Source organism: Lissotriton vulgaris, chromosome 11, assembly GCF_964263255.1.
Source record: "Lissotriton vulgaris chromosome 11, aLisVul1.2, whole genome shotgun sequence".
Lineage (NCBI taxonomy): Eukaryota > Metazoa > Chordata > Amphibia > Caudata > Salamandridae > Lissotriton > Lissotriton vulgaris.
In genome coordinates this window covers 45,072,230-45,099,766 of record NC_141699.1, presented here as the reverse complement: position 1 = coordinate 45,099,766, position 27,537 = coordinate 45,072,230, and the positions used below count along the sequence as shown (strand labels likewise).

The following is a 27,537-nucleotide window of genomic DNA, read 5'->3' as shown; positions in this document are numbered from 1 at the left end:
TAGACTTGAATAAAGCATCTGAGCATGTTAATATTACACTTGGAATTAATCAGAGTAATTTCAGTACTCGCGCTTTACTCTTGTGATACAGAAATTGAGAAATTATGTAATGAAACAAACAAGAGGAATCAATTGTAATTTGGGGCCAACATCCTACTGCATGAGCACAGGGACAATAATCTAAGAGTGAGCAGCAGCTGGGGACAGCTGTTCATGTCCTGTAGCATCTAGTGTTATTGTCTCAGGGTAAAATGCATCCTCTGACCCATTTTGGAAGCGAGGGTGCATTTTCTACCAAGAAAACGATGCTAATTGCTGGAATATGCTTCTCATGTAATTGCTCATAATGACATGTATTTTGCTGTATTTGTGAGAAATTAAACTCGAGAGAATGACACCACTTATGCTCACCGCTACTTATTATATGATCTCCTGTGCCCGTACCTGACATTAACTCTATAATTAAATATTTTACCAAGGAGTGGCTTCAGGTGGAAGCAGAATTGTTGGTATTAAACTTTACATTTAACACCCATCTTTAAATCTGTTATGTTTATCTAAAGTGGGATTTTCCAAAGAAAACACCCACGCCCAGATGTACATAAAATGTACACAACTCAGCAGAGCAAGTGAAGTTGCAGCGCTGCACAGTGCTGCGTTGCATGAATGGGAGAGAGATCAGTACAGCACCAGATCTACTAACATGAGGCTCTGTTATCTCTCCCTTCGCAGGCACCCTTCTGACAGCCGGGTACCTGCACAGGCACCCGCGCGTCACAGTGTCTGCTTTGCGTTCAGTGTAGCGTTTTCTACTGAATGGACTTCCTTCCAGTCCAAAGACTATGCTTGAGGGTGTTTCCCACTTTTTCTGTAGACTCCAGCACAAGTGCTGAGAGGGTGAATCATAGGTATAGAGGAGGTGCAGGATTTTGGTGAAAATCCATCAGCATCTCGTTGTAGATTTGCCTCAAAACTCATATGAGTTTAAATGAGACCACCCATGCATCACCCATGGGACGCCACCCATGCACCACCCATGGGACGCCACCCATGCATCACCCATGGGACGCCACCAATGCACCACCCATGGGACGCCACCCATGCACCACCCATGGGACGCCACCCATGCACCACTCATGGGACGCCACCCATGCACCACCCATGGGACGCCACCCATGCACCACCCATGGGACGCCACCCATGCACCACCCATGCGACGCCACCCATGCACCACCCATGGGACGCCACCCATGCACCACCCATGGGACGCCACCCATGCACCACCCATGGGACGCCACCCATGCACCACTCATGGGACGCCACCCATGCACCACCTATGGGACGCCACACATGCACCACCCATGGGACGCCACCCATGCACCACCCATGGGATGCCACCCATGCACCACCCATGGGACGCCACCCATGCACCACCCATGGGACGCCTCCTTGACGAAGTTAACGTAAGGCAGCGCAATGCTCAGCTTTGAGTTACGAAGGGGAATATCCACAAAGAAATGGCGCAGGGCTTCAAGCAATTCAACTGCACTGCACGACACTGCGTCATTTAAAAGAACGCAGGCTTGCACCGTATTTACAAAAACAGAGTGCACCCCTGTTGTTTCACTTGCGCTGAAAGAGCTGCCAGCACAGGCACCCTTGCACCATGGCGCATGGGCGCCTCCGTTTTAGGGATGAATGTTTATGTGGAGGAAGGGGCACCTTCCTGCACTTAAACAATCTTTAATGGCAATTTGCTCCTTATATGTGCGCTGATGCAGCATACTGGACAGAGCAAAAAACGAGGAGAAATAACAGTATTTTTCCGAGTTGCGCCATTGTAACGCCACACTTTCAATGGCGCTCGCTTTTGGCGCTGCCTCAGATTGACTATTCCATGTCAATCTGGGGCCGCGTCGAAGAGCAATGGGTGTTGCCCGGGTCCACCCACAGCAGCACCCACCGCAGTCTCCTTTGACACAGAAAACTGCACCAAAGGGTGTGACATTTACACAGTGGGTTAAAACTGTTTGGAGCCCTTACATTAATTCTGTTTGTAATTCAGTAGCTGCGGGTGCACCAATCCCAGAATCATGGAAAGGAGCCGGAATTACCACCATTTTTAAAAAAGATAACTGCCAAGACCCTTCAAGTTATCGACCGATTAGTTTAACCCTTTCGATGCTCATGACGGAACCGTTCCGTCATGACCACACCCATTAACATTGGGGCCCAGCACCGGCGGTAAATCGGGCAGCACGGATGAGGTTAATAGATATTTTACAAAAAATGTATGCAAGGCCAAGTTTAACAAAAATAAATGACAGGATTAAGGAGAAATGCATTCTTTCCAAATATCAGGCTGGATTTACAGTCAGAACCAGCACAATTGACCAGGTCTTTAGACTTCTCAGTATGAGCTGGAAATATACAATTTTAAAGAAAGGTCATCTGTATATTGCCTTTGTCGACCTGAGGGCCGCATTCAACCTCATCCCTAGAAACCTACTCTGGCAATCATTAACAGATCAAGGGGTACCAGGAGAATTCCTCATGGAAATAATAAGATTGCATGAGGATAACTATGCAAAAGTTAGATGGGGTCCGAGGGGCGAACTCACTGAAGCAATTCCAGTACAAAGGAGCGTAAGGCAAGGGTGTGTGTTTGTGCCCACCCTATTTTCATTGTACGTAGACGATATCCCAGAGCATTTATTGGGTCGCGCACATGATTCACCTAAGTTAGCGGCGGCGCAAGTACCAGCCCTTTTATTCGCAGATTACACTATTTTAATATCTCAAACCCCAAAAGGTTTACACTGTCTAATAGACTCTTTCAGTGCATATTGTGATACTAAGGGCCTAGAAATTCTAGCAAAACAAAATACATGGCAGTCAACCCACATAAATCTTTTAAAACAAATTTAAGGGTTTAAAAATTGGAAGCTAGAATATGTGCAAATTTGTATTTATTTAGGCATAACCTTGGATACCAAAATGACCTGGATACTGCAATTGGAGAAAAGCAAGACTATCTTGCTCCAAAATTCCCTACCGATAGTAAAGAAACACGAGGTTAGTACTTCCAAGGCAGTATCCTTTGACCTTCAGGTATACAAGTACAGGGCACAATCAGCATCCCTTTATGGGGTGGAAATATGGGGGCCCTCATGTAAGAATACCTTCGCAGTAGGGGAATTTTTTTTTACGGAAGCTATTATATCTCCTAGTGCGCAGACCTCTAATCCCTATTTGTTAAGGACCAAAATGTTAAACGTATAGTTTATCAAGCCTTACTGAGACCCTTATTGCTTTGGGTGCACCTGTGGTCTACAACAGAACTTGCCCACTATAAAGATGGCCTGGAAGAAATTCTAAGGTTTGACCAAAGTACGAGTCTACAGTGGCTTAAGCATGTTTTCTGTTGGGTTTATATGCTCGAGCTGAAGCACTTTTCTGAAGAACCTACTCAACTGGCACTGGCTTTTAAGAAAATATTAAAATCCACTGTTAGACCTAGAAATCCTAGACTACATAGGGTAGCCTGGCACAGAGTGGAAACAGCTAATCTCCGAAGCTTTTGTGTAATGCTTACAATTCACTCACAGTAACTTAATGTCTTACCACTAAAAATAAAGGACACCACACCAATGTAGAAAAATACCAGTACCTTTTATAAAAGTTTCTCTTTGTACCTTTTTCTCTACTTTTAGTTCAAGATAGTACATACATTCAGTTCATTAGAGGTTTTCACAATCAATTAGCAATATTCATTGACTTCTTCATTTCAATAGAGAATACATTCATTTTAGATTAATCAGCAACATTTCCAGCTAGGACCTCCTCTTCAGCCTAAACAGTGTAGATTGGTTAGGTCACAGTACCAGGTTAAGGCTCTTCGATATGTAACCGGTCAAGTACATTACCCACAAGAACTCAGGGTCCAAGTTAGCTTGAGTTACAGCTACACCGTGTTCTACCCCCAGCAGCGTCCCCAGCCAGGGTTACAGCCAACTATACAATCAAAAGAAGATAGGCAAATTACTCATACATTTCTTATGGCTTTACTCGAGCTCTAGTTTAGTGGGAAAAATCTGGCTCTTAAGGGCACCTCAACCACCGAGGAATTTCTAGAACACTGTTCTTTGGCCTCTAATGTAGCCCTACAGTCCTGATTTCTATCTCTTGTGGAAGGGGGGCTGTTTCTCAGAGCACCATATCCCTCCTCACACCCTCAACACCTCCACAGCTCCTTAATTTATAGAATCCGATCACTAGCAAGCATTGTTCCAAAGCCTGTAAGTCTAGTTGCAGTTACTTTCTGTTCCGGCGGTTCACAGTTCCCAGGTCTCTCGCTGTGCCACCCCCCGCTTCCCCCACAAGTTTCCCAGCTTACTTCGCACTAGTGAACTGGCCCAACTCAAGGTTCTGATGTGCTCCGGTCACTCGTTTTCCCGCCGGAGATGGAGAGGCTCCTCTGAGGTTCACGGGGGCCGCTTTTCCTCGCTCGCGTTGCTCCACGTCTGGGGAGTCCTCCGATGTAGGCTCCGTCTCTCTAGATGACAACGAAGACTTCCTGGGTCAGGTCCCTGACTCCTCTCGGCCTCGCTCAGCGTCTCTCCGCCTCTCTCTCTCGACGTCACCGCAGAACTCCACCTCCTCTCCGGCGGCTTCCGCCAAGCCGCGCCTCCTACTTCACAGCGGTCGGAAACTGACTCAATGGGAAGGGGCAACCAGCCCGCTGAAGTGATGACAGCTGACGCCTCATGTCATCCGCCAGTGAGTGCTGTGTCTGCGCACACTGTGCGTTCTCCGCCAATAACTGTGCAATCTCCACAGTCAGTTTTGTGTGGAGTTCTTGTCTTTATGACAACAGGCGATCTCTCGGTGGCAATCTCTCACCGCTTGTCAGTCTTTTTGTTTCAGTTCTCCATTCACAAGACTCAGGGGAACGAATGCGAGGTCTCTTCCAAGATTTGGTATTGGATCCCTCAGGTCAGGGTTTGATCAGTTCACAAGGGGCAGCGTCGGTTTAGGAAATCAGCCGGCCCACAGGTCGGTCTATCCCTGCGGAAGCGCTGTCCTCCTTACGAGATCGCCTCCCTCCTGTCCCTGTCCACCTCGCTCTCCCTCTGGTCACTTTCTACCCAAATGGCTACCTTGCCCCTGTCCTTTTATAGACTAACCACACAGGGTCCAGTAGGGTCCGGAACATTCTGGAAGGTCTCTATGCTATCCTATGGGGCTTCCTCAGAGGTTGGCAGTTATGGCAGTTAATAGCCACCATTTTAGGTATCCTTCAGTTTTTAGTCAGGAAAGACTCCTAGGCCTCAAGAAAAAGGACCGTGAGGGCAAGAACACCTAACCCCTAGGACAACACCGTAAAAAATAATCCAGTGGACACAAAAAGTGAAAAAGGTTATGAGGGGCAAAAAGGGGACAAAATAAATAAATAATTAAGAGGGACTACCCAAAGGGCAGACAGGTCTAACATCCACCTTTTGGGCGTACATCCAAAACAGTGAGTCCCATAACTCGGCTATTGGTACACTAACAACTTAGTTTCTTCTTATGAAGCCAACTTCGAATTTTGAGCCATTTCTGGATGAAGTGCAGCCACAGTTAGCAAAATCACTATACATGTAATTTCGATTTAGTGTTCTGCAAACCAGCTCAAACACATCAAAATGGGTCCGTAAATAAGGAGAGACCAATATGGAGTGCTGTGTATTATGCCAAACTGATACTCGAGAACATGACCTACACATATTATTCTTTTGCCCTGCTTATGCTAAATCTAGGAAGAAAAGGATCAAAACCATTTGCCGAAATATGGGCATTAGGTCCCATTGAGGCAGAAAGAATACTGAAAACTGATACCTCTCAAAAAATTTAGGGGCAGATTTGCAAGCCCCTTGCGCCTCTTTTACGTCACTGTTGTGTCACTTTTGTGATGCAGTGGTGGCGCAAAACCAGCGCCATGGTGCGGGATACTTGCAATGTGATGCATCTGGGAGATGCGTCAAGTTGTAAAGCCCTGCGCCACATGTAGGCGTTCCGGCGCAGGGGGAGTGTTCCAGCACAGGAACGCCTCCTAAAAGAGGCTGAGTGACATCTACAAGATGTCACTCAGCCACTTTTAAGACCATTCTTGAAGCAGGCGTAAGGATTGATGCAGCATTTTAAGGAGAGGACACCCCAGAGCCTTGCATGAGCTGTGATGCAACTCCAGCAATGCGCAGCCTTTACGGCAGCAGATGCGTCACGCATCTTTCCATTTTTGCCCCATGGTGCGCTACATTGTAAATATGACGCATCCATGATGGCGCAGCCATGATGCACAATAACTGGCGCATCCCTGCTGATATGCAGGGAGGCGCCAGTTATTGTAAATCTGCCCCTAAGTAATTTGATAATTTCAGGAGATTTTAATACTAATCTTACAAACAGCTAACAGTCCAGAAGTAAGAGGAGGGATGCCCCAGGAATTAAATCAAAAATCCAAGAGCTGGAAGCTTTAGGTTTAATCACCTTGAACGGTATCAGTAACGTAACTGGAGAAAGACCAGCGCCCAGCCAATCAATTATAGACTTCACCATTGTCAGTAATAATCTCTTTCCTATGATAAATTGCTCCCAAATCTGCCCACGTCCAGAAAGTGATAATTTTCCACAGATTACGAAAATTAACATTACTCTAACCCAAACACAAAAATTAAATTTTCCGGCACAATATCCAGCAAAATATAATCTGAGGAAACTGAAGTGGCAAGGACAAGATACAAATATATTAATAGACACAATTCAGGATTATGTGAAGACACAAGGGATACATAAAGAAGAAGAAGCACCCAAGAATTGGGAACTCTTGGGCAGTTTCTCATTCACAAATTCCCAGCTATTCCAGGACGACAAAAGAAAATAGAAACCTGGAAGGAGCCATGGTTTAATAACCAATTGCGAGATCTTAAAAGGAGCATGTTTCTTCCTGTGAATGTACCTGTCTATATACATGTTTGTGTGTATCTGTTCTTATGTGCACACACTTGTGTGAGTGTGTGTGTGTATGGTGTTCTGTGTGTGTCTTCATGTGCTCATGAAAATAATTTTTTTCCCAGGTAGGTCATGCTTGGATGAGATCCACATGTTCAAACAGATGTAGGTGGGTGGAGTTGATGTCAGCCATGAAGCTGCAAAGGATTGAAACAAATAAGGAATATGATTGGTCGCTGGGGGAGCAGCAGATCCCTCCCCAAGTGCAGGGTCAGGTATATAAGGGCAGTCTGCCTCAAATTAAAGTATAGAGCACCCCAGCCATCACTGCACACCTGTGGGTACCGGACAGACCTGTGGAGCTCCGGAGAGTGAGTATGTGTTTCAATCCAATAGGATGAGATGGAACTGGGAGAGATCACCCTGAGGGAGAGAGCTGGATGTTGAGAATGTGCCACACTTCACAGTGTGAGCAGGAAATTAACATGTCAGATATGAATGGAGATTCCCAACAATGAATATGGGGAATGTAATAAGAAGGAGATGGCAGAGGGCACCTTTGGAGGTAAGACAGGATATTACAGACAGTGTGTATGAGAAAGGAGATCACAGACAGTGTGTATGGGAAAGGAGATTACAGACAGAGTGTATGGGAAAAGAGATTACAGACAGTTTGTTTGGGAAATGAGATTACAGACAGTGTGTTTGGGAAAGGAGATTTCAGACAGTGTGTATGGGAATGGAGATTACAGACAGTGTGTTTGGGAAAGGAGATTTCAAACAGTGTTTATGGGAAAGGAGATTACAGACAGTGTGTATGGGAAAGGGGAATACAGACAGAGTGTATGAGAAAGGAGATTACAGACAGTGTGTATGAGAAAGGAGATTACAGACAGTGTGTATGGGAAAGGGGATTACAGACAGAGTGTATGAGAAAGGAGATTACAGATAGTGTGTATGAGAAAGGAGATTACAGGCAGTGTGTATGGGAAGGAGATTACAGACAGTGTGTTTGGGAAAGGAGATTACAGACAGTGTGTATGGGAAAGGAGGTTACAGACAGTGTGTATGGGAAAGGAGATTACAGACAGAGTGTATGGGAAAAGAGATTACAGACAGTGTGTTTGGGAAAGGAGATTACAGACAGTGTGTTTGGGGAAGGAGATTACAGACAGTGTGTTTGGGAAAAGAGATTACAGACAGTGTGTTTGGGAAAGGAGATTACAGACAGTGTGTTTGGGAAAGGAGATTACAGACAGTGTGTTTGTGAAAGGAGATTACAGACAGTGTGTATGGGAAAGGAGATTACAGACAGTGTGTTTGGGAAAGGAGATTACAGACAGTGTGTAAGGGAAAGGAGATTTTCAGACAGTGTGTATGAGAAAGGAGATTACAGACAGAGTGTATGGGAAATGAGATTGGTGACGGTGAGTATGGGATTCAAGAGATTAAAGGCAGTGGACATGGGGTACATGATGTGCTTAATTTGAACCAGTGGTGTCCTGTGCATGGCACCAGTGCTTAATTGTCAACACCGGCACTTATGGCAGCTGTCACATGTTTGTGTAATATAGAGATGAACACAACAAGAGTTTTTTTATTAATCAAATAGACATTAAAACTAATAGTACCTGCCTCCTAAGCCATTCTCCTTACTTTGGGGGCCTTGAACAGTTTGAATTGCCACAGTGTGGTGGCTGGCAGTTGTGCATGTGCTGTCATTGGTTGCTCCTCTGGCAGTGGCAATGAGTGGTGCGAGCTGGGGTGTCCTCCTTATGAGCGCCTCAGAGTTTATTTATTTTTACCAAAGTAAGTACTGGGTACAGGTGATTAGAGACAGTCAGTATGGGATATGTAACTCAATAAGAAAGAGATATCAGCAATGGTGGGAATACAGCAGTGAATATGGGGTACAGGAGATTAGAGACAGTGAGTATGGGGTACAGAAGATAAGAGGTGTTGAGTATGGGGCATTTAACTCATTAAGAATAAGATGGTAGTAATTAAGGTAATGTGGGGCACAGCTGGCAGTGAATATGGGAGACAAGAGATTAGAGTCAATGACTATGGGATACAGGAGATTAGATACAGTGAATATGGGGTACAGGGTTACAGACAGTGAGTTTGGGTAAAAGAGAGTAGACATAGTGAGTATTGGGTGCAGAAGGCTAGAGACAGTGAATATAGGAGATTAAAGACACTGAGTATGGGGTATTTCATTTGATAAGAAAGAGATGGCCGTTTTGGAAGAAGTGCACAAGATCAAAGACAGTCAGTACAGGGTACAAAACATTAGTGACAATAAGTATGTGGCATACGAGATTACAGGCAATGAATTGGGCATACATTAGCCTAGAGAGAGTGAGTATGAGATACAGGAGAGTAGATACAGTGAGTATGGAGTATCAAGTAGAGAGAGTAAGTATTGGGTATTTAACACAATAAGGAAGAGATTGCGGCATTGGAGGTAGTGCAGGAGATTACAGACAGTGAGTATGGGGTACAAGAGATTGGAAACAGTGGGTCTGAGATATAGGACATTGCAGATAATGACTAGGGAGTACAGGAGTGTAGGGAACATGAGTATGGAGTAGAGGAGAATAGAAACTGTGACTATGGGGTATTTGACTCAATAGGGAAGAGATGATAGCATTGGGATTAGTGCAGGAGTTTCCAGATAGTGAGTATGGGGTATAAGAGATTAGAGGCAGTGAGCATGGGGTATATAATATGATAAGAAATGGAAATATTACAGGCAGTGCAGGAGATTATAGACAGTCAGTTTTGGGTACAAGAGACTCAATACAGTAAGTATAGGACACAAGAGAAGAGAGGCAGTGGAAATGAGGCATTTAACTCAATATGAAGAGATGGAAGAGTTGGATATATCACAGGAGATTAGAGACAGTGAGTTTGTGCCATTTAACTTCCTCAGAAAAACAGGTCAATATTAGATACAGGACACCCCACAGCACACATTTAGCACCATTGAGTCCAACATGAAGAGCAGTTTTTCTTTTCTTACACTCCCTGAAAAATGGATAAACAAGTGGTATGCTTTATTGTGGATTTGAGACATCAAGTAGGAATATTTTAACTCTTTGCAAAGAAATAGAAGTGCCTGAGATGATGCAGATTCCCACACAGTGTGAAGGAGTTATGTACCTCTCTGCAGGAGCAATAGCAGAGTGAGTTGTTTACTTCTCTGTGGGAGAAACAGTATAGCGAGTAGGAGGTACTTATCTTCTAAGGGAATGACAGCAGAGTGAGTAGGAGGTGTTTACCTCGCAGAATACCAGATATAGGGTCAGATGTAGAAGTGAAATAGCAATCAAAAATGCTGACATTCGCAGAATATCAGTGTTTGTGATCGCAATTTAGCTGTGTGCTATGTAGGTAAATACCAACTTTCAAAATAAGGAATCGCAAAAATTGTGATTCCTCTTTTTGCGCAAGCATTTAGAGAATCGCAATTTGCGATTCCCTAAATTTTATGCTAATTGGCATCACGAATTGCGATAATGCCTTAAGGAATCGCAAATTACCACAAAGTTAAAGTTGGTGTTAAGTTGCGATTTCCTTTCAAAAAGCACTTTTTTGCTTTTTCCAAAGTGACATGTGGCACACATTCGCCCAATTCAGGGGTGCAACAGGGTTTCCTTTTGGAACCCTTGAAAGTGGGCACACAATTCCCATTCATTCCTATGGGCCTCTTGGTCCATAGGAATGAATAGGAAGCCATTCCTTCTTTGTGACTCGCAATTTGCGAGTCGCAAATAAGCAATATGTAAGCATCACAAAAGTTATTGCGATTCCTACCTACATAGCATTTTGCGAGTCCCTAATAGCGATTCCCTAAAAATCAATGTTAAGAACTCGCTAAACTGCTATTACCTACATCTGGCCCTTAGTATGGTCCATGAACCTCTTCGATTAAGCAACAACAGAGAAATGGACTGCATGGGAGATTCCTGCGCAGTGAGTTGCTGTTTTCTCTCAGAGTGGTAACCGCGGTGACTGCAGTGCTACAGAGAGAACAGGAGATTAAGTCCCTGACATTTAACTCTGTGAGCAAGATATGCTAGCGGTAGGACTCGACATTATATCCTAGCATATGGTGAGCTGGTGTGTTCTAATAAATCATACATGTATTAGCTGCTATTATAACATATTTATAAGCAATTTACCCCTACGAACACCTATGTACATATAACTAATGCCTACCTCATACTCTCACAACTTTAGAAAACACCCACCTTCTTACCCCTTACACCTACACACACCAAAGTTGTCAATTAGCCTTGGTATGTCTAGTGTGCATGTATGCCTCTGAGTCGTGCTTGTCATGTCTGTAATGGACCCATGTCGTCCTTGGCTCCATCTCAAATCTCAGAGTCCATGGGCAGACATGAACCGTGGACTCGAAGTGCTGAGGCTCATCTCACACAGCACTGACACTCTCACCGGCACCTCATGCTTCTAAGTCACTAGGATTGTACAAAGGCAGGAGAGGTGCAGTGTGCACCTTGACATGAATGATAACCACAATTATTCAATCTATGACTTCTCCAATCGAGAGACGCTAAGACGCAGGTGCAAACTGCGACATTCTCACTAACATTGCCAACGTGTTCCCTCTCTTTCAGATCTTCAAATGTTGGGGTACATTGTGTTCCTGCTTCTTGCCCTGAGGGCATCTGCAGTGTTCTGCCCTGACTGTGGTGAGTTGAGTGCTGTTTGTCAGGCAGGTCACTGCCACTGTCTGATGATTTGTACATGTACAGCTTTAAGTGGAAGAGTAAAATGAGGCTCTACTGTCTGTATGTTTGTATTGTTAGTTTTGTGCAGAAAAAACATTTGTCACCTCGCGTCCTCTGCCGGGCACCAAAAGAATCAGGATGAGTGCTCAATGACTCTAGGACAGTGAGGTAAAGAATGCTGGTGTGACATAATATTGCATGACACATTATGACTTACCATAACAACATACCACAGCAAAGAATAACATTACATTATATTGCAATGACATAATATAACTTATTATAATACATAGGTATCTATATACATATTCACTGAAAAAAACAAAGGTTAAGGGGATGTTATAGTTAGGTATATGTGACTTCCACTCCCACCATGCACTGCGTATGACCTCACACAATACATCACTGATGACATCATTTATAACATCACATACAGTCCTATGTTAAGTAGACATGGTCTGAATGAGACAATTTTGTAGAACAGCTCAAGGCTGCTTAAAAGACTTTAAAAACATTTTTCTGCTGTACCAAAGAAACTTGGGTGGAACATTGTGAACACAAATCATCACCGTCACATAGGGTTGCCTTCAATACAAAGATACAAACATATTCAATAATCCCACACACTCACACCCATTAGCTGCACCGAGGCTGAACACAATCAGGTAGAAAAGTATTATGGTATTTACCTGCCGAAATGAAAACTATAAACAAACTAACACACTCATTGGATGAGGTCATCAGTGAGGTCATCAATGATGTAATTTGAGATATCATCATACTTCAGTCATTAATATGTTAAAAATCCTTAACTTTCATACAACTTGCTGTAGACTTCAAGTAAATTATGCTTATATTACAATTGTTGCTGGTCAATAAATACAGAGATACTCCCACATGTCAATAACTGCCGATACAGTACCACAATTAATTATAAAGACCATCCCACAATCTAAAATGTGTAAAACGCATCTATACCATATCATATCATAAAGGTAAAGTTGCACTGAGAATGAAAAGGTGCCATCATTAGGATTGGACTAATAGCTATTAAAGTTATCAACTGAACAGAGCCCAATGGCGGACTTTCCAATCTGCCCCTCACACTAGTTTTATTTTTTTGTGAATTATCCTGCGCACAGTCACTCCGGCTCCCGCTGTTGTACAGTGCCCCTGTTTTCCAGATCTTTAGTCCGTGAAGCAATGGGAGGTGTGTCAGGTGATGAAGTCAAGCCCGACGTAGTATTTTTAAAAACAACTTTATTCATATTCTGCTCAGCCAACGCGTTTTATTCCCAGATGTGCGAACTTCTTCAGGGCTGAAAACCAATTGGCATTAAAGCCTAATCAAAAACATGTACACAAACCAAACAACATGTATGAATATAAAATACATTATAACCCACACAGGACAAACAAAAACTTTAATTTTCCTTGTATTATGCTAGTCAAATGGCTGAAAGGATCCCCATCATACACCGGGCTCATTGCTTGCTACAGGAGGGCTGTACTGGCATCATCTTAAGCCTGTGCTCCTTGTATATAGGGATAATGGGGCTGTATGACCCATTTCAACAACGCTGTATAAGGGCATTATGGTGGCACGCCAATATTATGGAGTTACTGGGACACTCTGATCAATTATGCTGTAAACCCCTAAGGCTGGCTGAGCGCTTTGGGCAACACACCATGAAGTGTTTTGACTTTCCTCCATGGAGTTCCTTCACATATCCAGGCTCGTAATGTGGGCTAGATGACCGTGGTAGTTCTATATATTTCCCAATGGTGGTGTCCATACACCGGGCTTTGGTCATACGCTTATCATTTAACCCTTTGGATCTGGAACATGATTACTTTACTTGTGAGGACTACGATTGTTTATACTACTTCTTAAGGTGAGACCACCATGAACTAAGGGACATTTGTATACTTGTATCCCCAATTGCTCTAAATGCTGGTCTCAGCCTGTTCTTGTTTTTTTTCCCTTTCTCTTTATTCTGTTATCAATCAATTTTTCTTGTCTCTTTCTTTTTTGGTCTGTCCCTCAGACTGTGCTCATCCTGTGAAGTAAATAGGAAGTCGAAGTTATATAAATAAAAAGCACAAATCGGTTGATATATGATTCCATCTTAAAATCTTTTAATCACATCTGAGGATGGGACACATCACTGTATAAACCTACCCAACTCAGACTTTTACTTAATGTATCCAAAATTTGGACATTTTTATATGTTTTGTATATACGGTACAAACCAGCTTAATACATTCTAATGGTGTCCACTATGTATCTTTTTGTATGGTCTGTCCATCATACTGTTCTCAGCCTGTGAAGGAAATCGGAAGTCGAAGATATATATACATATATAAAGCTCAAATTGATGGATACATGATTACATCTTAAAATGTTTTATTCACATCTGAGGATGGAACACGTTACTGTATATACCTACCCGACTTGGACTTTAACTCATTGTGTCCAACATGGGGGCATAGCCAAGATGGTGACTGGAGTGGTCGAAGTTTAAGGAACTCCTCTGCTGCCCATGCAATAATCCTGAATTATCCTGCCTGCCTTGGTCCATATTCTCCTAAATGAGGTATCCGGCAGTGTAGAGGAATAAACACAAAGAATCGAAGGGTTGAGCGGCTACCTGTTGCAGGCTGGACATGGTATTGGGGGGTGTTGGGCCCACGATTCCCTGGGCACAGAGCAAACTGAGTCATGGCTGAGGGCATGACGGGGGCCATCTGACCTCGGGACGGGACTGCTGGACTCCCTGCCTCTGATTGATGGGGTGGGGGCTGTGAATATTCTTTGCTGCCTCTCCGCTTGAAATCTTGCTCCCTGCGCTCGCGCAGGTGGAGGCTGTACACCGGAGGAACACGGACTAACTGCCCGCAAATGGTGTCAGAAACATGCCGGCTAGTTGGGTGAAGGTGCGCTTGAAGTTTACGAGGCCTGAGATCGTCTAGTGTTGTCCTGATCCCTGGACCTGAGAAATCAACAAGGGCACACTGGATTCGGGGATGGAGAAGCACCCTCCACTGGTGGCTGGGACTGGCTTAGATATTGGGCACCGTTGCAGTAAAGGATCATGCTTGCATAGCTGGCCCGGAGAAGTCTCAGCAGTGCTGGGGGCAGTGGTCCTACACGATGTGAGGGCACACACAGATTATGAGACCTGATCCTGGATCCCTATGGTAAAGGTGAGGAGAGTGGGCCTAGGGTAGAAACACTAATCCTGGTGAGCCCAGTGGAGCAAGGGCCTCAGCTGTGAATTGACGGCGTAGGTCAATCAAACGACCAATAAAGAAATGTAAGTGAATGAGGCGGTTGCCCCAGCTCCAGAACTACACTCTGGGCATGCGCATTTCTTCCAGTGGCAGCGATTGGGCTTGAAGGCTATGAGAAGTCCCAGGGCTTAGAGAGACTGCAGCACATGTCGGGTGGGTGACTGCAACCGGGATAGAAGGCCCAAACAGAATGATCGGGTACACAATGGAGTCTCCATTGAAATAAAAAAGTTACCTTGGTGAATGCTATGAACCCTACTGTAGCCTAGCAGACTAGAACAATAAAACGGGGTGCCGAAGGTCCAAAGGACATATATTCAACTAACCAATAGTGTGCAGTTCACATATAGGATGGAGGTTGCCCCCAAGTCTGCTACTCCTCCTGCAGGTGAATCAGAGCCCCTACCCACTGTACTCGTGGCCAATAAAGGATGTCAAAAGGTAATAAGGCCCACCTCTCCCATGTAGAATTAGGGTGCTTGGGGGTCATCCGAATCCTCTGGTGTTTGGAGGAGAGCTGCACTATGGGCAAAGATAGACCTGAAAGGGGGCGCTGAAGACAAAAATAGACCCGTATACGGCACAGGGGACCCCTCAGAGAGCTGATCAGATACAAGTGGTGCAGACTAGGGCTAATGCCGATCGACCTGAGCCTACAAGGGCACAGATTCTTGCAGAAATTGAAGCCTCTAGTGCGACTGTCCAGACAAAAAATGATGCAGTATCAACGGATAAAGGATTGTTGCGTGCTGACCTCCGCACTGCTGCAGACCGCTCCTAGGCCATGGAGCAGACAGTCAGTGAGATACAGACCAAAATTGGTACACTAAAGGCAAATGTGACTGAACTCTCACGCAAGACGGTAGCTCTGGAGCGCAGGGTCAAAGATGCTGAGGGGCGCTCCCGCAGATATAATCTGCACTTTGTAGGATTCCCCGAGGGTTAGGAGGGGAAAGAGCCAGAAACACTTTTTGAGAAATGTGTCAAGGAGGCACTCCCCACAGCAGTGCTCTCCTCGATCTTTATTGTGGAGCGGGCACACTGAGTACTTATGGCGCCGCTGCCATCGTGGCTCAACCCAGGACTTTATTAACAAAAATCTTAAACTTTAAGGACAGAGATTCCATTTTTAAAGCAGCCAGACATGAAGGAGACCCTGCCTTCCCTATTCAAAAGATCTGTATAGTCCCAGATTACACTTGTTTGGTTCAGCAGCAGGGAACATCCTTTATCGGAGTGAAACAAAAGATGCGAGCCATGAATCTACAATATATGCTCCTTTACCCTGCAAAGCTGATCATACGCACATTTTTACGACCCTGGATGCAGCTTGGGATTGGTTGGAGGTACATGGTGATGAGTGGATGCCGCATAGGGTTGAGAGGTGGGGAGATCCACAGTCAAGCCCAGAGGAGGAAAAAGTGGTAGCCGTTGCAGGTAGTCCCAGAAATCCTCCAGATCCACACAACAGGTGGTGGAACGTGGGGATGGCTCCTTGGAGCTGGAAAGAGTAGACTGAAGGCAGTAGGTCTCCCTGAATTGACCAACTGGCACAACAGGCTGAACAAGAGACCACTTTGGCACTGGTGGAGGTGGTAACAGCTAAAGGCTCAGAGACCAGTACTGGAGACATTGTTGAAGATACCCCAAAGATGGGACGTCCCTGAATGAATCAAGGGTGATGCTAGAATCAATGGAGGATTGTGCCATGGACTTGCTACCCCCTTGAATGATGTGCTCTGCACCTTGACAAATGGAGCGCTGACCTGGGACAGATATTCAGATTAATGGGCAGATGATGCCTTCGATTTCTTTTCTTTTTCTTCTTCTGTTCTCCTTTTTATTTGTCTAATTTTCTCTTAGTCATCTTGTAGTATTGTTTTTCAATTATTTATTTTTTGTTTTGGTTATAGATATGATTTTGTGAGTGCGTTATGTTGATAGGTGAGTGGAGGAGTGTGAGTGATGACCAGGGTTAGGGTGGTGCACTTGTTGGATGCAGTTTGTGTCTGGGGGGTGCCGGGTTGGTTTGAATGTTCTGTTAATATTTCTCACTAGCAGTATTGAGGGAAGTACACAGGCCGTATGCACATTGAATAGGACAGGTATAGGCTGGATGACATGAGACAATGCGAAATTATACCATGGAATGTCAGAGTCAACCATTTTCTGCTGTCTCGAGAGGCATGTGGTGCGGTAGAATGGACTATGATGTTGGGTCATTTATTATCAATCAATCAATCAATCAATCAAAGACATTTATAGAGCGCACTACCTACCCGTAGGGTCTCAAGGCGCTAAGGGGGGGGGTGCCGTTACTGCTCGAACAGCCAGGTCTTGAGCTTCTTCCTGAAGGAGAGGTGGTCTTGGGTCAGGCGCAGGTCGGCAGGGAAGGAATTCCAGGTCTTGGTGGCCAGGTAGGAGAAGGACCTTCCTCCTGTGGTGGTTCTGCGGATGCGTGGGACGGCGGCGAGGGCGTGGCTGGCAAAACGGAGGTGGCGTTTGGGAGCGTAGAAGTTGATTCGGTTGTTGAGGTAGCTCGGGCCTTGATCGTGTAGGGCATTGTGTGCGTGGGTGAGGAGCCGGAAGGTGATTCTTTTGTTGACGGGGAGCAAGTGCAGGTCTCTCAGGTGTGCGGAGATGTGGCTGTTCCGTGGGATGTCGAGGATGAGTCTGGCTGAGGCGTTCTGGATCCGCTGGAGTCTCTTCTGGAGCTTGGCGGTCGTTCCTGCGTAGAGTGCATTGCCGTAGTCCAGTCGGCTGGTGACGAGGGCCTGAGTGACGGTCTTCCTGGTCTCCGTGGGGATCCACCAGAAGATCTTCCGAAGCATGCGCAGGATGTTGAAGCACGACGAGGAGACGGCGTTGACTTGCCTGGTCATGGAGAGGGAGGAGTCCAGGATGAAGCCCAGGTTGCGTGCGTGGTTCGTCGGCTTGGGTGCGGTGCCCAGGGCGGGGGGCCACCAGGAGTCGTCCCAGGCAGAGGGCGAGGAGCCCAGGATGAGGACCTCCATCTTGTCTGAGTTCAGTTTCAGGCAGCTCGTCATCATCCACTCGGCTACCTCTTTCATCCCTTCGTGCAGGTTGGCTCTGGCGGCGGCGGGGTCGTTGGTCAGGGAGAGGATCAGCTGGGTGTCATCGGCGTAGGAGATTATGTTGAGGTTGTGTTGGCGTGCGATGGCCGCGAGGGGGCTCATGTAGACGTTGAAGAGTGTAGGGCTCAGGGAGGATCCTTGAGGGACGCCGCAGATGACTTCGGTGGCCTCTGACTTGTACGGTGGTAGGCGGACCCTCTGTGTTCTTCCGTCGAGGAAGGAGGCGATCCATTCCAGTGCCTTCTCCTGGATTCCGACGTTGCCGAGGCGCTGTACTAGGGTGCGGTGGCAGACCATGTCGAAAGCCGCGGAGAGGTCTAGGAGGATGAGGGCCGCTGTTTCTCCGTTGTCCATCAGGGCTCGAATGTCGTCGGTGGCGGCGATGAGGGCGGTCTCGGTGCTGTGGTTGGCACGAAATCCGGACTGCGATTGGTCGAGGGATCCATTCGTCTCGAGGAAGGCGGCCAGCTGTTTGTTGACGGTTTTCTCGATGACTTTGACTGGAAACGGGAGTAGAGAGATGGGGCGGTAATTCTTGAGTTCGGTGGGGTCTGCCGTAGGTTTCTTGAGTAGAGCGCTGAGTTCGGCGTGCTTCCAGCTCTCGGGGAAGGTGGCGGTGTCGAATGAGGTGTTGATAATGTCCCGCAGGTGGGGTGCGATGACAGTGTCGGCCCTGTTGAAGACGTGGTGAGGGCAGGGGTCGGTCGGAGATCCGGAGTGGACGGAGTTCATCACGCGGATGGTGTCTTCGGTGCTGCTCGGGGTCCAGGCTCAGAGGGTGGTGGTGGGCGGCGTTGCTGTGGTCGTGGCGTGGGTCGGAAGGGTGCTGAAGCTGTTGTGTATGTCCGCGATCTTGTTGTGGAAGTAGGAGGCGAGGGAGTTGCAGAGGTCTTGCGATGGGGTAATGTCGTTGTTTCCGGCGTTGGGGTTGGAGAGCTCCTTCACGATGTTGAAGAGTTCCTTGCAGTTGTGTGCGTTGTTGTCCAGTCGGTTCTTGAAAGCCATTTTCTTGGCGGTGCGGATCAGTTGGTGATGTTTCCGGGTGGCGAGCTTGAGGGTGGTCCTGTTGTCCGGTGTGGGTTCCTTTCTCCAGACTTTCTCGAGGGCTCGGCAGTTCTTCTTTGAGCTCTTGAGTTCGTCGGTGAACCATGGGGCTTTCTTACTGCCGGGTCTGCTGGGCGGTCCTCAGAGGGGCGAGTTCGTCTGCGCATTTGCTGATCCACTTCGTGAGGTTGTCGGCGGCCTGGCTGGGGTTTGCTGAGCTGGCCGGAGGGTGCTGGCTCAGGGAGGCGGCGAGCTGGTCGGCTGTTATCTTGGTCCAGCTTCTTCGAGCAACCTGTTGCTGGTGGTGGTGGATCGTCGTTCTTCTGAAGGTGAAGTGGATGCATCTGTGGTCCGTCCAGTGGAGTTCTGTGGCGTGGCTGAAGTCAATGTCAAAGTCAATTATCGGACCATGCTCTGGTATTGTTGGAGTGGGGACCAGTGGGGTATAGGCTGAGAGCTCCACTGTAGCATTTGCAGCTGACTACGCTACAAAATCTGTTTTTTAGAGAGGAGCTCAGAGGGGTCATTGCGGGTTATTTCGCCTCTAATTATTTGACCACCAGTGCTAGGGGTGTTGAATTGGATGCATTCAAGGTAGTTACAAGAGGGGACCATGTGTCCAGGGTGGGTGGCACCAGGAAAAGATTGGAGTCAGAATTGGCAACTGCAGAGGATAGGCTGGCTATGATACAACACAGGGAGAGAGTGTCAGGACAGGATCATGGTTCGTTCCTACAGGCACAACACAGGGTCGGAGAGATTTGGGATAAGTTGAACTGTTACGTTTGCCGGGAATATCACCAACTTTTACATAGAGAGGGTGACTGATCTGAGAGACTGTTGGTGTTGTTATTGAAGCAGGAGTGGCCAATCGTGTCTTTCAACCAGTGTTTCCCATATATTATTGGATATTTACATTCAGTTCCATTTGCTAAACTCAGGATTTAGCAACATATTATTGTTCTTGTCAATAATTATAATTTTTTTGGATTGTCCTTGTGTGGTCATACTTCATTAGGAAAACAGATATATCAATGACATTTTTCTTTAAAAAAAAATTCCATTGTGATTTTATTGTTGTTTATTTGTATGAGATCTCAACTTAGATTCTTTGATAATAACCAAAAACCAATGAGAGAAATAGTAAAATAAAATTAAAAAAAGATATCTTTTGCATATTTTGTGTGTGTAGTATAGCTTTTGTTTGTATACCTATGATATAGTTGTAACACATATGCACAAGTAGCACTCCTGCCCAGTGCTAAGCCTTTTTCCCAATCCAGGGTGGGTGGCACCAGGAAAATATTGGAGTCAGAAATGGCAACTGCAGAGGATAGGCTGGCTATGATACAACACAGAGAGAGAGTGTCAGGATAGGATCATGGTTCATTCCTACAGGCACAACACGGGGTCGGAGAGAATTGGGATATGTTTGAACTGTTTCGTTCGCAGGGAATATTGCCAACTTTTACATGGAGCGGGTGACTGATCTGAGAGACTGTTGGTGTTGTTGTTGAAGCAGGAGTGGCCACCCCCACTTATATTGACATTGCCCTGCCCTAGCGGCAATATGGTAACTACAGAGGTCAATATTAACCAGGTGCTATTCCACCCCCTATTGAAAATATATGGTGAGATCCCAGAGCAAAAACTGCCTGTAGATAGGGGTCATCTCAAAGGTGTCCCCCTCCCACGCCTCACAGGAGAACAGAAGGAAGATTTGGAGGCAGCGATCTGCCTAGAGGAACTGCAGGATGCATTGCGGGCCATGGCCTGGCTTAAGTCACCAGGGCCAGATGGAATTCCTATGGAATTCTACCAGGCGTATGCCAACGTTTTGCTTCCACGCCTATTAGAAACCTTACAGGAGGCTAAACAGGATGGGTGTCGACCGTGGTCCATGAGGGAGGCTCAGATAATTTTGCTACCCAAAAGATTGAGCAGAGTTGTGACCTCCCTGGTTCATGTTGATCAGTGTGTGTTCTTACCTAGAAGGGATATGCACATGAATACATGCCGGTTGTCTCATGTCTTTCATTCTGTGGCGGCAGTTGTTGCCCTGCATATTGAAAAAGCGAAATGGAGGTCAGGAGATTATAACAATTGAAAGAGGTACGCGACAGGGGTGCCCTCTATCGCCACTGCTTTTTGCACTGGTGATGGAACCACTGGGTTTGAGACTGAGGAGTGACATGGCACCATGGAGTATAGTTGTAGATGGCCGCACACACGTGATTTCATTGTATGCTGAAGATGCGCTCCTATGCATTAGACAGCTGGAGGAGGCAATCCCAGTACATCTGGAGATACTGGCCTCCTTTGGTGATGCCTCTAGTCTCTACATCAATCATCGGGAGTCAATACTGTTCCCCCCGGCTGCCCTCATGAGGGGGGCGCCACTAGACCTTCCTGAGGTGGGACCGACTTGGGAGGTGGATCATTTTAGATATCTGGGCATTCAGGTAGAACATTTGCCAAATGCTCAACACAAGCTAAATATGGTTAGGGTCCTTGCAGGACTTAAAAAGTCAATACAATTCTGGAACAAGCTCCTGCTGTCTTTTATGGGAAGGGTGGCTCTGTCAGTCAGTCAAAGCATTTTATTTCGATTATTAAAAATCATAAAAAGACAATCATGAACATATATACATATATACATATATATACATATAGTTAATTACATAAATCAGTCATGAATTTTATGTACAGTGTAATAGGAAAAATAAAAATGTACGTGATCACAATATATTCAGATGTCTGGTTGCGTAAAACAGAGAGATTAACAGTTTCATTAAAATTCAAGCTAAAAATATAATTTAAAATAGAGGTAATTCATATGGACATAATACACATTGCATCACTTAATGCATCTAGCAGACCTAATCTCATCATATGTATACAAAGTGCAAAGTGCCAGGTAAATAAAGGAAGACAAATCAATAAAAGAATTTTTCCCCTACATAGCATTTACCAATCTATCTAATGTATTATTTTTCCGGACCGCAGCCACCAGAAAACTCGCAACACAAACATGACCCGAGGACAACTTAACATTTGTAAATATAAGAGAGCTGGTCTGACTTGTATAAAGCCGGCCTCTTTCAACAGCGGTAGCAGATATTTACCTCTCATTTCTTGATAAAAGTCACAAAACATGACGAAATGCGTGTCCTGGGTTGAAAAGTTATCACATTTACAAGGGTTACAGATTTCTGGCTTACCCCAGGTTGGAAATTCACCCAAAGTTAGGTGTATCAAATTAAAACGAAACCTCGATAAAAGCTGTCTGTGGAAAGGTCAATTGACTATGGTCGGATAAGGTTCAGTTGAGGGGGATGTTAATAATAAAAAGTTTGCCCTCACAGAGACTTTCTTAAGCTCCTGCTCCTCTCGTTCCGTACTGAGCATGTTCAGGAATTGTACCTTTATCCACCCAACATCCTCTTTGGTGATACAAATGGGGGTGGTATAGATCTCAGGGCGTCCCAATTGCGTAAACATGGTTTTAAGATACAACAACCAAGGGATTGCATTCGCCCTGTCTAACGCAATACAATCCGTCAGGATTTGATGGTTTAGTGATATTTCCTGATTAAGCCAGGTCTTGGCCCAGCAAGTGAGAGGTGCCAGTCTAAGCTGGTCCGTCACGTATCCTACTCCTAACTCAGTATGCACTGAGAAGGTGGGTGAGGAATGTGGAAGACCCAGCAATGTTCTTAGGAACTTGTTTTCACAGGTTTGAATTTTAGTATGGGCAGTATATCCCCAAATACAGGAACCATAAGACGCTATTGCAAGACATTTGGATTTGTAGATGTTAAGAAGGGCCTTAATTGGTTTTGCTCCTAGTTTTTTTGCAAACGCTAAAACAGCAGAGGCTGATCTAGTCAGAGCATTACTTTTTTGGAGCTGCTGAGGTCTCCATGTCCCCCTTTGATCAAATAAAACCCCTAGGTATGTAAACATTGGGACCCTAGATGGCTGTGTCAAAAATGTTGATGTTACCTCGTCTGCCTTGCAGAATTCTTTCTGCAGTATACCGAAATCCACATTTGAAAAGCTTAATAGTTTACTCATTTCTCCGGTGTGGGCAGGTGGAAGGAGTAGAGTTAAGTTAGAAATGCACACGCTGGTCTTAAACTCTAGGAATTGGGTTTACCTGATTTTAGGTTATTTTATATGGCAGGATTGTTACAATATACAGCGCAGTGGTGTATGGAAGTTCGTACAATAGATAAAGAGTTACTTGTGGAGTGGAGCGATGGGTCTCGGTTACAAAGGTATGTAATGATGGGATCCAAGGACCCCAGGGAATGCCCCCACATAGTGAGACAAGTAGCGGTGTCCTGGGAACAAGCAGTCACTTTGCTACTTAGTAAGGCACCTTATGCTGTGGCCCTCCCGATCCGATGGCTACGGGGATTTCAGAGTATCCAGGCATCTATGGATATTTCTAACTTGTATGAGGGAGGATGCGTATCAGCAGGAGATCTGTACCACAATGAAAACTTCCTGACCTTTGATGAAGCACAGGATTGCTTCAAGGTACCAGCAGGACATTTTTACCAGTATGCCTAAATCTCACATACGGTCCGTGAGATATGGACCACCTGCCCAGAGGAGGCACAGGAGTTGCGGACATTGGCAACACTGTTAGACCAGGGTTCTACAAGGGCCCTAATCTCATGTACATACTAAGCCCTGAAGGACGACCGCATAGCCAATTTATCAGTTTCCAGGGGGAAATGGGATGAAGACCTACCACTCCCATTGGCAGACGGGGAAAGGAGGAGAGCTCTGGCCCAGGAGGCTGAAGTAACAAGTAATGCCGGATGAAAGCTCATCCAATTCCATTATTTGCATTGCACATATCTGACCTCATAGTGCTGCTCACAGTTTACCCGGGGGCTGGTCCCCTCCAGTCCTCGATGTGGCACGGACCATGCCCCATTCCTCCATATGTCATGGACTTGCATACAGTTGCAGCTGTACCGGAACCAATTGCTAGAGACTCTCCACTCTGGGCCGACAATACAAATAGAAGTCGCTATAAAGGAGTGTCTGTTGGGCATATTCCTATCCTAAAGAGGAGGACATGTATAAGGCTTAAATTTGCCCTGTTGTGGTTGGTTCTGGCTGTGAGTAGTTAGCCTAGTATATGCTGTCCACTAATTGAAGTGGGCCCCTTGCAAAAGTCCAAATGACCTTTATGATGTATGCGGTCAAACATAACCTTTAGAAAGCTATCCTAGTGGTAGCTGTGGAGAGAAGCCTTCAGGCTTAATCTTGAAGGAATGTAAAGCAGCGTGTTTTACCAGAATATCACCTCCTGAATGACTAAATGATGGAGAACCACACAGTAGTTATATAAAAATATGTATTTATTAATATAACACTCTCTACTATCCTCTACATGAGAATAGAACACAAAGCACACAATACGAGATCAATAGAAAAGTTGTATGTATTACAATAAACAGTGTGCTCCCGAGGGAAGGCCAAACCATATACTAAAATAGTGGTATAACAATCAGTGCCTAGTGCACATAAAACGCTGGGACCCCAAGGAACCACCCAAGGTAATGACACAGGGAGCCCACGGAGGACGGGTGCAGTGGGGAAACACGACTGTGTGCTCCGTGGGAAAGTCGCGGTTGGAAAGGTAAAGTTTAAGGACCCTTCTAGGAGGACTTTGAGCGAACCCTTTGGAACTTAAGGGTTTGAAGAGCCACGCCACCTGCAGATACTGTAGTACCCGAGTTACCTATCCTAGAGCGGCCGGGTGCATAGGTTTGAAGTGGCGTCGGAAACTCTAGTCGTTCTCAATCGAGGGCTGTGAAGAAGTACTGCTGCCATGAAGGTGAAAAGGGTCAAGTGGAATCCAAACCTGGATTCTGGAAGGAAGGAACCTGAAAGCAGAGGGGACAAAGCCTGGGTCACTTCTGAGTGACCAGTGGCTTGGGAGACGAATGTCCACCGATGTTGGGTGCTTCAGGTGCGAAGAAGGAATGCATGACTCTGCAGCGGCGACGCCCAGGAGATGTCGAGGATGACCAGGAGCATGAGGTGAGCTGTCACACGAAGGATATTGAGTGCTGAGGGGTCGTTGTCCGGCGGGAGCACCAACAAGTCTTGGCAAAAGCAACAAACGTAGGAAGGTCGAGCAGGTTACGGTGTGGAACAGTAAGGTCCAGGAGACTCACCAAGCAATTGTGAGTCAGGGCACATCTGGAGCAACCAGGAAAGAGAAGAAATGAGGTGCACTCACTAGTAAATCTTGTTTCTTTTCTAAATCATATACTGTAACTAGTGTTTTGTTATGGGTGCTACACTACATAAATGTGTTGGCTGCACATACAGTATAAAGATGCAGACTACAGCCTGCAAACAGTGTGCACTGTTCTTTGGAAAACTATATTCCTCTATATGTTGAAATTACTTATATAATATTGAACTCTACATGTGTTTATCTCAAATATTCCAATATTTCATATAAGTCCAACAATTACATCATTGTGACTATGGATTTTATGCAGTTCTATCAACATTTCTCTTTTCATGTTAGATCAGCATAACCATTGATGTAAGGGTACATTTTAACAATCAATAATTCATATTTATGATGACATCAAAAATTCATAACATTGTATTTCTTTCAGTTTCATATGACTTATGGTATCAGGAAGTCCGAAGTCCAATGCATTTCGGGAAATGGTTTTTCCCTTTCTCAGGGGAAAATTCCTGAAACAAAAAAACTTTGATATATTTTAGGTGATTAATATAAAATAGACACTCAGAAGGGTGTTGTTGGGTGGGATGTGCCTAAGGATATAGGTGTCATGCTCTATAATCATCAGGAAGTGTTCTTAAAGAAGAGAGGGTGCTAGATCTGTTTAAGGTTACCATCCTGTGGTGCTCTTATGTTAAATGTGTCTTGGTAAGTGCTCAAAAGAGAGTTTTAAGAAGACAACTAGTGCCAATACCAATGGATGTCTATGTTGCCCATGCTAAAATGTAATTGAGAGATTATTCACGCGTGATTAAAACACATGTGCCCGCATATTAACTATATAGCCAGCCGGTATGATGGTCTACCTGTACTCCTCGATCCTAAGTCAATCTTCAAATGTAACGTAATCGTAGCAAGACTATGCGCAGACCAACTTCCATCTGTTAAAAAACGAAACATACAGGATGTAGACATTAAACTCACTACAATGTTCCTGTTGCACACAATTAGCATCACTGTTGCTAAAACATCAAATAACTGCGAGGCTCACTGTTTGCTGCCGAGATGGCATTCTTTGTCAATCCAGTTTTAATAACACACGGTGTATAACAAACTTGTCTCAATATCCTATTGTATTCTCACTCAGAAATTGCAATAATAACTTTCCTTGTTGACATCTGAATAGTATGCTGAATGCACTAATCTTCTAAGTGATAGTGAACAACTGTCGAGAAAAAAAAAATCCAATTGCTATCAGCATTATAGTAAACGATGAGTTCATGCCAACCGGTATCTGTGTTAAAAAATATGATGACAATAAGCACACAGCACACAATGAGCCTCGCAGTTATTTGATGTTTTAGCAACAGTGATGCTAAAACATAAAACATTGGCTCAGCAGCAGGAGGGCAGAAATGTGTCTTTGGTCAGTAGCATTCATTTTGTGCTGTCCAGGTCAAGAAGGCTGGCACAGGTTTGACCAGTGACCCCATGAAGCTTGCTTCTGAAGGGTGGAATCATACCTCCCACCCTAGTCACTAGTGTGGAGTAATGATTCCAAGGTGTTTGATACAAAACACAATATGTTTTTATGCAGCTGTTTTCGAGATAGCATTTACCGCAAGGTTATAATGCACCTCAAACTATATATCCAGCTGAGTCAGAGACAACCCTGGAGAATAGTCTCCGATGGTTGCAGAGAGGCTCTGTTCATGCAGGGGCACACTCTCACCTCAAACCCAGAACCCTGACTTCAGGATTGTTAAGGCCTGCTATAGGGGTAACTTATATGTTTTAAGTGTAGTGACCAATAAATATAGTGAACCTATATCTAAGTAAGTGGTGCAAGCACCAGCTTACACAGGTTGCAGTATGTATCTTTTAGTATGTGTTTCTTTGGCAAAAACAATGTTCTTCCTGATTTATTTAATTATGTGTGTTTTTCGGTTATTTTTTATGGGTGAGTATCTTTTATGTTAATGTCCTTTGCTGTGCATGTGTGCTTTTCTCCCATTAATCACGTAATATTGTGCACATATAGAATTCAAGTGTCTGTTGGCGTAAGCGTAGAAGGGAAATCTCATTAACACCCCTCCTCACCAATTACTCATTACCAACCTGA

At 45.2% G+C, this 27,537-nt stretch overlaps 1 protein-coding gene across 1 annotated transcript in view; it reads left to right on the top strand.

The window, feature by feature from the left end:
• Positions 1–7,317: 7,317 nt before the first annotated feature.
• LOC147678931 (CD5 antigen-like) overlaps positions 7,318–27,537 on the top strand; it is a 377,621-nt gene continuing 357,401 nt past the window's right edge. The window contains exons 1-2 of the mRNA XM_086942439.1: positions 7,318–7,364; positions 11,640–11,714. Coding sequence (XP_086798565.1) covers positions 11,648–11,714 — 67 coding nt within the window. The 5' untranslated portion in view covers positions 7,318–7,364; positions 11,640–11,647. The remainder of the gene's footprint in view (positions 7,365–11,639; positions 11,715–27,537) is intronic.